This window comes from Panthera pardus, unplaced genomic scaffold, assembly GCF_024362965.1.
Source record: "Panthera pardus isolate Hobbes unplaced genomic scaffold, ASM2436296v1 HiC_scaffold_12, whole genome shotgun sequence".
Lineage (NCBI taxonomy): Eukaryota > Metazoa > Chordata > Mammalia > Carnivora > Felidae > Panthera > Panthera pardus.
The window spans coordinates 27,858,438-27,872,334 of record NW_026526677.1 but is presented as its reverse complement, the minus strand read 5'-3'; the positions used below and the strand labels follow the sequence as shown (position 1 = coordinate 27,872,334).

The following is a 13,897-nucleotide window of genomic DNA, read 5'->3' as shown; positions in this document are numbered from 1 at the left end:
AATTGGCTAGAATTTTAAGCAGAAAGGGAAAAGTACTCCAAAAGAGTTAAAAATGGAGAGTTGTAAGAACAATGACATCTTAACTATGGGACTGTCACTTAGAAGTGGTTTACGTTTACACTTTTCAACATGGCATGAAGCCCAGTAATATGCCTTTTGCCCAAATTTCTAAGCCCCTGTTACTGCTTTTCATTTAGTTCATACTTTCCTACATCTTTATTTTTTCTTGCCTGATGGATTAAAATGGTCTCAACTCTCCTTAGGGCTAGAATGAAATAGTAAAAAAATAGGAAGGTTTGGCAAAGTTGACTGATAGGATTGTCCTGTTTTGGAGGATCAGTTATTGGTGGTTAATTGCGTTTTCTATAGTTGAGCTTAGGCCATCTAGGGGGTGAGACTTTTAAACTTATAAGTGACCCCATCAGAAGGATTGAAGGAGCAGAAGGAGAGGAGAGAGACTCCAAGTCCCGTTGATTTATTTCTGATTCAGATGGTTTTAGATGTGTGTGGTGATCTTATCCATAAGAGGAGGTCATTGTGTCTGTCCCACCTGCCACACAGGGTTGGTGATGACAGAATTGGAAGGGGATGAGGCTATTATTTATAAAACTGAAAAGGTATGAATAACCTGTATCTTAATAGTTGGAGGGCAGTTAAACAAATTATAATACCATGTCTTAGTGGGAACAATTTTCAGCCTTATCCAGTATGAAAAAATGCTTTAAAACAATGTTAAAAGACCAGAGGTGCAAAAAAAAAAAAAAAAGTTGGATGTGAAGTGCAACCACAGGTCTGAAAAGCACATAAACCAAAGCTCTTCCAAGAATGAAACCTGAAAGAACTATTCACCACAGTGTGAATTGTGGTTTCCTTGATGTGGCGGGACATGCATGGGGAGGTGGCTGAGGGACACATGGGATTCTTTTCCTTCAACTTTTCCATCTTTTCCAAATTTTCTGTACTGATTACACAAAGTGAGGTTTTAGAAAATGAAAGAGCAAATGTATTGTGATGGGGGGAATCAGTTTTATTTTTAAATCTGTTTCACAAAAGATTCGAAAGCAATAAAATTTTTTTTTTAAGAAAATAGCTGTGAAACAGCTTTGAAAGTTAAAAAGCTTCTGTTGAGGCAGTAAACAGAACCTTCTATTTGCTGGCATCACTTCAAGGAGTGGCAATTTGATTCTGTTTAACTGGCATATTGAAAAAGCCCCAGGAGAAATCACATTAGGAAGAATGTCCTAGGCACCAAACTTCAGAAGTGTGGATTTGAGGTGGATGCTTCAACATGGAAATGATGCTTGGTTCATCTCTTTTGACCTTCTGGGAATCGAGGTCTCAGTGATTTAGAGCTGTGTTCAATAATGTCTGCTGAAGCAGCACCAAAGAGAGACTCATCGTCAAACTCACAGGGGCAATGACCATGTGGGCTCTCGTCTGCTGGGGTCCCTCTAGGAGGATGTAGCCCACCCTGGACCTGGAGATGGAGGAGCAGAGAGCCTTGGATCTGAAATCAGAGGAGTTGAGTCACACTCAGCCATGGGGTAACTCTCCGTGTGACCTTGGCCAAGCGGGCATTTAACCTCTCTGGGCAATGGTTTGCTCACCTGTAAAATGGGGATGATGACCTTTATCCTCTACCTCACAGCTACTGTGAGGAACAAGGTGGGATGAGGGAATGAAAAGATGCTGTAAACTGTAAGGGGTTCCACAGATGTGTGGGATTGTGGCAGTATGTGATCAGCAAGACATTTCTGAGTTTTGACTAGCATTTGGGGCCTCTGAGGAAGCCTCTGAGTGCATCCAAAGTATTGACAATGACAGCAATACCAATATTGACGACGACAGCAATACCAATAATAGTACTGTGTGCCAGGCACTGTTCTAAAGACTTTACACGTATCACCTCATTTTAACACCTAAAACAATTTCATGGTAATGTAGGTACCTTGACATAGGTACCGTAATAGTCCCCGTTTTACAAATGAGGGAGAGGCACAATAAGGTTAAGTAGCTTGTCCAGGGTCACACAGCTAGCAAATGGAGCAGTAGGATTTGAATCCAAGCCATCTGACTCTGAGGCCTAATAGAAAGCTGCAGGTATTTCTCTCTGAAATATAAAGAGGAAGGGTTTGGGATACTTACTGATGTTTATTAGCTGGTTGTCTTAGTTTCTTCTATTCAAGAGCTGCTGTTGATCAGGTTTGTTTTTCGTTGAGTGTTACAATTAAGAAAATGGGCTGGCAGGCAGTGAGCAGGACAAAGTGGATGGCTTCATGACCCTGGTTGGAAATGGGTCATGCCTATAGCTAGGCCACCTGTGGGAAGGCTTCCTTCTCAGTGTCTCCAGCAGTCAAAGGAAGGAAGCGCTGAATGGAAAAAGACTGATTATGACTGTGTTACAGGAGTAGTTTGAGGAAACTAGGAAGCGATTCAGGGCCACATTGGGAGGCCCTTTGAATTTGACTGGAGAATATTTCTTTATATAAATATAAATATAGAGAACGTGAAGGAAGGTCAGAGAGAGGGAGAGAGAGAATCCCAAGTAGGCTCTTCATAGTCAGTGCAGAGCCTGAAGTGGGGCTTGATCCCATGAAGTTGAGATCATGACCTGAGCCAAAACTAAGAGTCAGACGCTTAACCAGCTGAGCCACCCAGGTGCCCCTGTGCCAATTATTATTCAATCTGATATTCTTACAGGAATGACTGTTTGCTTTCCTGAAGCTTTGAAAACCATGCTTTTATCTAAGCATGGCACAAACGAACCTAGTTTAAAATGTGTGTGTCAATTGTCTATGGAATGGGGTTCATGTCTCCTTGGGAAGGGAAGAAATGACTCATTTTAACTTTTCATTATTTTGAGGGTCTTTAGCTTGCTTTCACTTATTTCCAACTTAAATCCATCTCTGTTCCCCATCTATCTTCAGCCAGAGCCTCCTTAAATCTCTTGTCATTTAAGCTACTTCCCTTTAAATTTCTTTAGGCTACTAGTCCCTTGGTGGGATACACTATCCAAAGAGAAGGTAATTGTTGGCTTGTCCCTAGAACGAGTGATATTTGGGGGCACCTGGATGGCTCAGTCGGTTGAGTGTCTGACTTTGGCTCAGGTCATGATCTCACGGTTCATGGGTTCAAGCCCTATGTCAGACTCTTTGCTAACAGCTCAGAGCCTGGAGCCTGCTTTGAATTCTGTGTCTCCCTCTCTCTCTGCCCCTCCCCCACTCATGCTTTCTCTCTCTCAAAAATAAAAATAAGCATTAAAAAATGAAAAAAGAAGAATGAGTGATGCTTATGATATTCACAAAGGATAGCTATTCAGGAACTTGTGCAGGGAAACACCACTATCTTTCATCTCCCCCTCTTGTATGTGGGATATATGATTGCTTTTTGTGCATTGTTTTGAAGATCACTACTGTATTTGTCAGCAAAGAATAGTTCATATCATTCTAAGTAGAAAAAGTTAACAGTTTTGGAATACAGAGAGGGGTGGATTGGAGAGTTAGTAGGATTTCATTGAGAAAAAAAAGAATTCAGTAATTTGATTGAAACGTGCCTTCTTTTTTTTTTTTCCTTGAAAAATGGGATTTAAACAGAAGAGTCCAACCTGTTTCATAGCAACATTCCACTGTGTCTGCTGCTATTTGCTGATGTGGCTTTGTTTCTACTCTTGCAAAGCCCAGTATTCTCTTCAAATAACTTCCTCTGAGTCCCAGGTACTATGTTTGAATTTTTATTTCACAGCTTCTCTGTGAAATTCCAAACAAACATACCGACTTGGGCTTCTTTTTTACTGTCTTGATGGTACCCTCTCACCATCCTTTCTGCTACTCTTTAGTCATGGTACCTCATGCTGCATCTCTTCTTATATGCCCATTCCACAGCCCCCTACTCTCTACCTCTGTTAGTTTTTTATTTCTGTGTAACAGATTACCACAAACTTCCTGGCCCAAAACAACATGAATTTATTATTTCCCATTTCCCATGGGCACAGCTTCTTTGGATCCTCTACACAAGGTCTTATAAGGCCGCTATTGTGGTATCAGCAGGGCTGTGTTCTCATCTGGAGGCTTGACTGGAGAACGATCTACTTCCAAGTTCACTCAGGTTGCTGGCAGAATTAGTTTCCTTGTGGCTTCCATCTGGAAGGCCCTGGCTTCTTGCTGGTCATCAGTGGGAGGCCATCCTCAGTTCCAAAAGGCTGCTCAGAGTTCCTGGAGACTGCCTGCAGTTCTAGAAGCTACCCACAATCCTTTGCCACATGGGTTTTCCCAGTATGAGCTCTTAATTCATCAGGCCATCAAGGACAGCAAGTCTGCCAGCAAGACCGAGTCTTAGATTATATAAACACAAGTGGGTATCCCATCACCTTTGCCATATTATATTGGTTAGAAGTAACTCACAGGCTCTGCTCTGCTCATACTCAAGATGAGTTACACAAAGGCATGACCACCAAGAGACAGGGATCATGGGAATACTGTAGAGTGTGTCCAACACACTCTTATATCTAACCTATATCAAACTTCTACTTCACTGCCTTTTTTAAAATTTGGTTTTGCCCTACTTCTCCTAATTTACTTTTCCCTTCTTATAAATCTACCTCTCATTTGCCCCTCAAAATTTTCTCTTCCCTTTCCATTCCTTCCTGATACAACATTAATTAATACAGACATATTTTATTTATTAGCATAGACATAATTTTAAAATCTTGTGTATAAAGCAAAAGCAACTTTCATTGAAATAAAGAGTGCTTAACTGTGTTTTGGCTTCTGAATCCTTAGCTAATTAAAGCTGTAGAGATTCACTTCCCAGGAATGAGGGACACAATCCTGTATTGTTTCAGTTATTATTGCTGCACAGCAAACCACCCCTAGCTTCATGTTGTAAAATAACAACCATTTTGTAATGCTCGTGGTTTCAGGAATCCAGACAGAGCAAACTGAGGATGTCTTGTCTCTGTTCATGATTCCTGGGGACTCAGTAGGGAAGACTGAAACAGGGTGACTCAAGTGTTTAGGGACTAGAATTATCTGGAGGCTTCTTCATTCACATGTCTTGTGCCTGGGCAGGGATGACTGGGAAGCTTAGCTCACCTAAGACTATTGACTGGAGTACTTACACATGGCCTTTCCATGTGGTTTTGGGCTGTTCACAGAGTGGTGACTGGTTCTAGGAGGGAGAGTGAGGGAGCATATGGAGAGCAAGCCTTCCAAGAGGCCAAGTGAAAGCTGCCTGGCCTTTTGTAATGGTAGCCTTGGAAGTCATATGGCAATGCTTCTGCCTTGGTTGAACAGTCTCAAGCCCACTCAGCTTCAGGTGGGGACATAGACCTCACCTCTCAATGGGACGCATATAGGAGAATTTGCAGCCATTAAAAAAACACATATACAGGGGCACCTGGGTGGCTCAGTCGGTTAAGCGTCTGACTTTGGCTCAGGTCATGATCTGACAGTTCATGGGTTCAAGCCCTGTGTCAGACTCTGTGCTGGCAGCTCAGAACCTGGAACCTGCTTTGGTTTCTGTGTCTCCCTCCCTTTCTGCCCCTCCCCAACTTATCCTCTATCTCCCTGTCAAGAATAAATATTAAAAAATAAAAAGAGTAAATGCTTTAAAAAACACATATGCAAACACAAACATATTTAAAAGACTACATTATCCTGAACTATGAGAATTGAAAGGGATCATAGAGGATGATCTATTTCAGTCTTCCACTATGGCTCAACTCCTTTTTACAACTGTCCAGTCACCCCATGCCTACACTACTTCGGGGAGTTTTCTTCTGGTCTCTGTTGTCATCTGTTCCCACTCCTTTCCAGTCTGTTCTATTCTTTATTCTGTAGCCAGAATGCTTGTTCTGAAACACAGATTTGCTCCTGTACATCATCCACCCTCACCTCCCCACCTCACCCCGCTCTACTACAAACCAGATTTTCTAACTTCAGCTCCCCTGGGCTCGTTTGTTTCTGTCAAATGTTTTGGCTAGCTCTGGAAAGCAGTGTGGAGGTTCCTCAGAAAATTAAAAATAGACCTACCCTATGACCCAGCAATAGCACTGCTAGGAATTTATCCAAGGGATACAGGAGTACTGATGCATAGGGGCACCTGTACCCCAATGTTTATAGCGGCACTCTCAACAATAGCCAAATTATGGAAAGAGCCTAAATGTCCATCAACTGATGAATGGATAAAGAAATTGTGGTTTATATACACAATGGAATACTACGTGGCAATGAGAAAAAATGAAATATGGCCTTTTGTAGCAACATGGATGGAACTGGAGAGTGTGATGCTAAGTGAAATAAGCCATACAGAGAAAGACAGATACCATATGGTTTCACTCTTATGTGGATCCTGAGAAACATAACAGAAACCCATGGGGGAGGGGAAGGAAAAAAAAAAAAAAAAAAAAGAAAGAGGTTAGAGTGGGAGAGAGCCAAAGCATTAGAGACTGTTAAAAACTGAGAACAAACTGAGGGTTGATGGGGGGTGGGAGGGAGGGCAGGGTGGGTGATGGGTATTGAGGAGGGCACCTTTTGGGATGAGCACTGGGTGTTGTATGGAAACCAATTTGACAGTAAATTTCATATATTAAAAAAAAAAATAAATAAATAAATAAATAAATAAATAAATAAATAAAACGTTAAAAAAAATGTTTTGGCTAACGTTTTTTAGTCAATAATGGAGAAAACTCTAGAAGTACCTGTTCTTTCTTTTTTTATTTTTAACTTAAAATACGACTTCAGGGTGCTTAGCCATCTCTGGGGTCATCAGCACCATCAGTACTGCAGAACCATGGAAAAGGGGATCAGAGCATCATCAAGCAGGATGTTGTTTCTCTTCCCTAGCATGATATTTCCAGCTTTCTGATCAGTTGTGTCCTTGCCTCCTTTCCCGTGAAGCTCACTATCTTGTGCCCTCTCTCCTTGCCTTTCTGCCTGCAGGTTAACACAGGAAATGTGGGTGCTAATAGTCTGCTTTCTCTGTAGGTGCTTGTAGTGACACTGGGTCTTGTGAGGTGTCTCTAGTTCTAGGGTGAATGTGAGTAGTTTTACTTTCAGAAAGAAAGATGCCACTGCTGCCATCCTTCCCAAACACAAGCAACCTCGTTATTCTGCTGGAGATGACTTAGGGTCCTGAACACACATTTGCATCAAGATTCACGGTCCTTTCATTTTGCCTTTTGGGTTCTCTGATGAGGTTTATTTTGGTGTCATTGGCCTTGGCAGGTAGTTACATTCATCTTTGATTTTCTAGATTGTGAGTTTCCCAGTCCAGCCCTCATTGGTGGTACAGAAAAAAAGATTTAAGATACACAGGTGTCTTTGGCATCTTTGCTTAGGTATCATTTCATCAGAGACTGTGGCTCTCAGCCCAGCCCTGTAGGTTAGCTGTAGTATTTGCATATGTGTCATTACTTAACCTTATTGTCTAAATATGTTTAATGAGTCTTCTGTGCTGGGGTGGAAGCTCTGTGAGATCCCAGTGGTGCCTGTCTTGCTCACCCCTTCTCTCCAGGACCTACCACAGCAGGCACTTAGATGATCATCTGATGCCTGACTGTGTGGTATTTTGTTTGACAGGAACAGACAATCTGCAGATAACAGTCAGCCCAACCTCGGAGTCATTTCCTCATGGGAAATTGTTACCGATTTCACCAACATGGCCTTTCTCAGAAGTCCCGTCTTCCTCGGCAGTGGCCAGAATCAAGAATGTGCTGGCACCCTCCCCTGACAACACTAGCGTGCTGCAGTTTGCCCGAACGCCTCCGCCCAAGACACACCGCAGAGCCAGGGCTCACGGGGACTTCTCTTCTTCCCTTTACCAAGGAAGTGGACATAGCGCCTCCCTTGAGCCTTCCAAGGATTCCACCGAGTCTCTCGTCCCACCAAGACCTCAAGGGGGAAAAGATGCAGCCTCCGTGTCAGGTTTGCCTCACACCAGCATGCTCCCCTCATTGTCCACTATCCCATCTCAGCCAGTTGGGGTAGGGACTCCTTCCATTTCACCACAACATTCCCCAAGACCAGACATTCTTTCATTTCTCCCTTCACATCCATCCTCTTCATTGGCTCCTGACTCACCTCATTCCATCATCTTTTCCAAGCCAGCCGAACGACCCACCAAAGTGCCTTTGTTTCCCCAAACAGCTCCAACTGGCTCCTTTTCAAGTGAGAGCATAGCTAATTCCCCACACCCATTTGCTGGGGAAATGAACCACACTCTGTCCAAAAATGCCCAGGATTTGATAGGCATCCCTCATCTAGGTCTTTTTGGATACTCAACAATGCAGCATCCTGAGCTGCCCCCCACAGAGGGTCCTCACACAGCAGGCTCCCCCACACCTGAGTTTTTGAGCTCTGTGGCAGAACTGTCCCATCTGTCTCCTCCACCCCTAGTGCCTGGAAGTCTTCTTCAGCTTCCAGATGGAACTCCCTCATGGTCAGTGTTGGAAGTGGCTTCAAGTCGTACATCCACACAGCTGGTTGAAGCTGAGGTGGCTGAAGGAGTGCATGGTGGGGTGTCTTTGCCAATTTCTAAGAGTGTGGTGGCCGCAGCAATGACCCAGGAGGCTGTGTCTTCACTCTTACAGACTGCAGAATCAGTGGCAGTGGAAACAACCAGCAGAAAGATAGCCCTTGCTACCACAAATGACACCGCTAACCCACTGCATTTGTCAGGGGCTCCAGAGAATTCTGAAGGGCTCCTCCTTGTAGCAGAACACACATCGTCCTCTTTGGTGCCTTCTCCTCTGCCTCTCACCACAGCCCGCAGAGGGCAAGCCATCCTTTCTGGGACATCCAACAGCACAGCAGCAGACTTTCCTTCTGCACCCACCTTTCTCCAGTTGGCACAGAACCATGCCTCTCCTTCCACCATGCCCAAAATGCCAACTCCTCAAAAAGAGGGCAGCGGTGGATCCCCTCCGACAGTGGCTACAGACTTCCCCTTCTCCAGCAAATTTCCCAATCTTCTTTCCACAACCTGGGCATTTCCCCTGCAGAAAGAAGATAGTGTGACAGCTGTTTTAAAGAAAAACGAAAAGGCAAATTTGACAGTTGATCTCCAGATCCTTCCAAGTAAAGAGATTCCAGGTCATCACACTGTAAATGGGTTCACCTCTGATTCTAGCCTGGATCATATTTCATCTTTTTTGATCACAACTCTAAGAACAAACCTCCTTCCTTCAGAATTACCTCTACCTTCCATCCCCTCTGCACAAAGCACCCAGACTATGTCCCCATCCCCTAGCTTGTCTGACATCAAGCCAGAGACTTATGCAGCTGTGATGGACCATTCTCAGTTGCCAGTTTCAACTTCCCAACAGGTGACAGCATTTCCCTCATCCACTGAGGTCTATGATTTCTCAACAACGAGACATGTGAAAAAGCCAGCAACCACAGATGTTTTCTGGAGTTCTCTTTCAGCAGAAACTGGATCTCTCTCCACAGAGCCGATGATATCTGGCTTGCTGCAGCAAACAAATTATTATTTAAATGGGCACACAATTAACTCCACCAGTTGGGAAACTCATTCAGCTTCAGCTACTCCTCCCAGTGGTTCAACTTCAGCTGCCAGTACAATAAGATCTTCAGATTTCAGAGAAACTGCTGGGCATTTAGTGACTGCAGAAGGCTCTAACATTCAGCGTCCAGTCCTTGGTATAAGCACCAACCAACCTATTCAACAGTCAGAGGTCACCATGGTTGGAAACCATACAGACTTCTTGTCAATAACCAATAACAACTATTCCAGAGATTTTCAAACAGCTGAGATTGAAGATTACCCATCCACAAGCCAACATGCTGTGTCTCATCCCCATCTACAGCTGCCTGCGCATTTAACACATGCTCTTTCACCAGCTTCTCCAAGTCTGACTTCCACAGCTAGCTTGCAGGAAATACTTTCAGATAAAACGGATTCAGTTCTCCCAATTTCCGGTGGCATCTACCCATCTCCTGTGATAAGTGTTTCCACACCATTCCAGAGTATCTTGAGATACCATTCTACTGCTGAATCTCCTCCTCTATCGACCAGGGCCCCATCCACAGTGCTGCTGGCTTCTCAGCACCCTGAGAAATGGACAGGTGCAGCCACTCATGCAGGTAGTTTGTTTCCCCGTACTCCCAAAATTGGTATGACTGTTTCTGTGGACAAGCATCTTCAAGTTCAACACAGATACCCAGTTTTGCTTAGAAGGAGCAGACACACACTATTGGGATGATGAATGAGTTAGCAGTCCCAGATAGTTGTGCCCTTGATCCTCTGCTGACTTGATTCTTTTGAAAGTACAGTCTCCAACTTACAATGGTTTGACTTACCATTTTGCAACTTTATAATGGTGCAAAAGCATTCAGTAAAAATCATACTTTGAATTTTGAATTTGGATCTTTTCCCAGGCTAACAATAAGTGGTACAATCCTCTCTGGTGTTGATGGGCAGGGCAGTGAGTCAGACCTCCCAGTGAGCCACGAGATCATGGTCAACAATGATACAATTACAACCATCCTACACCCATACAACTATTCTGTCTTTTAGCACAGTATTCAATAAATTACCCAAGTGAGTCAACACTTTATTATAAAATAGGCTTGTGTTAGATGATTTTCCCCAACTGTAGGCTAAAGTAAGTGTTGTGAGCATGGTTAAGGTGGGCTGGGCTAAGCTAGGATGTTTGGGAGGTTATGTATATTATGTGCATTTTTGATTTATGATATTTTCAACTTATGATGGGTTTATTGAGACATAATCCCATTGTAAGGTGAGGAAAATCTGTATTAAGAACTTAAATGTCCTTATTACCAACCACAAATTTCTTTCCACACCACCCTTCCCCCCACCAATCACAGGTTTCTGTCAGTGGCATTCTCATTATGGGTAATTGACTTAATGAACCTAGAGCTGTTTTGCCTAAATCCCAGAGCAGAGACTTTTCACCTCAGCAAACTCATATGTTACATCCATTCATCACCACACCAAGTGACATGTGTACTGTGGGCCAATGACAGACTTTGTTTTTTCTCTTTGCAGTAGACCCCTCGGTGTCGTCCAAGGCGGAACCAACAGCAGCATCAGCAGCTACGTTGTTACTGGGGAAATCAAGCCCACCGGCGCTGTCTGCAGCCCTGGTTGCCAAGGGCACTGGCAGCAGGGCTTCGGCCATGGCCTCGGGATTAGTCAAGAGCAGTTGGACCACTGCCCTAGCTAAAAATGTCACAAACAACGCAGCACCTGGCCCAAGGACGACACCGGGGGCAGTGCCTCCGGCCTTCTCATTCACACCAACCTACATGTTTTCAAGAACGGCACACACCGGGAGTGCTCACACAGCCATGCAAGGGACCACGGGCACCGCCTCTGGCCTGTTGTCCACAACACACCTCCCCAGGAAACCACAAGCCATGCACACAGGCCTCCCAAGCCCCACCAACCCAGACATGCCGAAGGCATCCACCACACGCCCACTGACAATCACAGCAGCCTTGACATCCGTTACTGCCCCAGTAAGGGCCACCCGGTTGCCACCTTTGCCGGCAGAAAATATAGATGCTGCGTCGACTGCTGTGGTCACAACCGGCAAAATGGCATCCAACCTGGAGTGTCAAATGTCCAGTAAGCTCCTGGTGAAGACAGGTAAGAGTCCAGTGTCCTGATTTTATTTGAAAGCGGCAAGCACGTGCTGGTCTCAGAGATGTAGCAGAATTCTTTGATTTCTTTGAGATCGGTGGTTCTCAACCAGGGACAGTTGGCTCCTTCTCCCCCCAGAAGACATTTGGCCATGTCTGGAGACATTTTTGGGTGTTTACAGCCTGGAGGGTAGGGAGGGTGCTACAGGCACGTAATGAGGCAGAGACCAGGATGCTGCTAAAAACCCTACAGCACACTGGATGGTCCTACAGCAAAGAATAATCCAGCCCCAAATGTCACAGTGATGAGGCCCAGAACCCTGATCCTTATCAAGTGGCAGAGGAGAGGGGGAGCTTTAGGAGATACAGATTCTAGGCCTGGGATCAGTCCTGATATCAGAGGCCCCAGGGAAACTGGTTCTGCCAGCGAGTTTGAGAAAACAAACCTGTAGCAATTTTTGCCTGTGGAGCAAATCAGTAATGTCTCACATGAATGAATGAAATGATTAGTAAAATATCAAATCTTGGAAGCACTACAGAATTCAGAGAGGCTTTTGTGATGTATTCTCTCAGTCGGCAGATAGTAAAAGTACAGCCACACGATGTGGGTGCCCAGGATTTCTTTTGATGTTGAAAAAGAGGCCTTGAAAAAATTGGGTGGTATATGCTTTCTCTTTAGCCCCCACCGCCCAGTTGCAGCAAAGCAGGCCAGGAAGGCACAGGGTGCTTTTAATAGTGTGGTAGTGTTTGCTATAAAAAGCATTAGACACAGCATTTGAAAGAGCATGCCAGTGCTGAATGCTCGCATCCCGCCTTCCTCTTCACCCTACAAAGGATTAAATGAAATTATATCTGGAGACATACCCTATTCGAAAGTGGGAAATTGTGAAACTAGGCAAAGCACAAAGTACAGTATCTCTTTCTATTTATCCAGAAATTATACCATCTGGTTTTCCACTTCCCCTTCACTGAGAGGCAGGCAACCCCAACTACCTAGATGCAGAAGTCTGGAACGTTCTCCCCCCTCCTTCATCACCATCCCTTTCACCCCACACCTGGTCAACCACTGGTGCCCTCGGTCTTACCTCCTTGAATCCCCCTTCCTCCTCCCCAACTGCCTCTTCCCTAGTTGACACTGTCGTCATCACTCAATTTCTGCAACAACAACCAAATTTATCTCTCTGCCTTAGACTATCCCCCCCTCCAATCTGTTCTTCAGTTTGCAGCCAATGGAACTTTCTAAAATATATGCCTTGGCTGAAAACCCTTCACTTCCCATCACCCTCAGGACCAAGCCTAAACAGGTATCCTGAGGCTTCACTTCTCATCCCTGTGTCTTTGCACTTGGTCTTTTCTTTGCTGGGAGTGTGTGTGTGTGTTTTTGGGCGGGGGTGGGGGGGGGAGGGTGGTCCCTCTCTCCCGGGCCTAGCATACTTCCCTTATCCTTCAGGACTCAGTGGGAGCATCAGGAAACCTTACCTGATCCCCACCCCCTTGCCCAAGTCTGAGCTGGATCCTCCTCCTGGGGCTTCCAATGGCATTGTAGGCTTCCCTTCAAATAGCACCTGTCGCATTCAGTCACAGGTGCCTACCTTCCACCCCAGCTCTCCATCCCTGTCTCTGTCCCACTTATGAGGTGGGGACTGTATCTTCCTGATTCAGGGGTGTTTTAGGCTGTAGGACCCAGCTCAGGGCCTGCCCTTAAGCAGGCTATCAGGGAACACTGTTACAAGAGTTTTCTTGCATGCAGACGCATCAAGGACCAGGTACTGCTGAACCTAATTTTCAAAGTCAGAGTCAGCGTTAGTCAGACATGAAGTGCAGCCAGCCTGTTAGCTCTCCCCACTAGGGTCAGACAATTACTAGGTCCTTCCTTCTTTGGACTTGAATGGGACCAACACAGCTATTACCCCGGCCCACCGCTCTCATTGGTTGGACCTGTGCTCACCAGCTTTACTCAGAACTTGCAGGAGGTAGAGGGTGGAGAGGAGAGGAGGATCATTACTTACCCTGATTACTGTGCTTCTGTTTGATCCCACAGTTCTCTTTCTGACCCAGAGGAGAGTGCAGATCAGTGAAACCTTGAGGTTCAATGTAGCCAAAGGGCTCACGCAGGCATTGCGGAAGGCTTTCCACCAGAATGACGTCTCGGCTCACGTAAGCCTCTTGCTTTTGTGATTAGACTAAGCCGTCCACATCTTCCTCTTGGGCCCAGAGGATGCTAGACTGTTTTCCTCCTCCCTGGGTATCGTAACCATACTTGTCAGAAGTAGAAT

The 13,897-nt window shown here is 45.0% G+C and overlaps 1 protein-coding gene across 2 annotated transcripts in view; it reads left to right on the top strand.

Moving 5' to 3' along the window:
• Window positions 1-13,897, top strand: part of KIAA1549L (KIAA1549 like) — a 267,579-nt gene that overhangs the window by 141,699 nt on the left and 111,983 nt on the right. Inside the window, exons 2-4 of one of the 2 annotated variants that reach the window (XM_053899846.1) lie at window positions 7,578-7,922; window positions 11,029-11,628; window positions 13,663-13,778. In XM_053899846.1, the coding sequence (XP_053755821.1) occupies window positions 7,578-7,922; window positions 11,029-11,628; window positions 13,663-13,778 (1,061 nt within the window). Of the gene's footprint in view, window positions 1-7,577; window positions 7,923-11,025; window positions 11,629-13,662; window positions 13,779-13,897 lie in introns of both variants that reach the window. The other variant, XM_053899845.1, reaches the window with a different exon arrangement.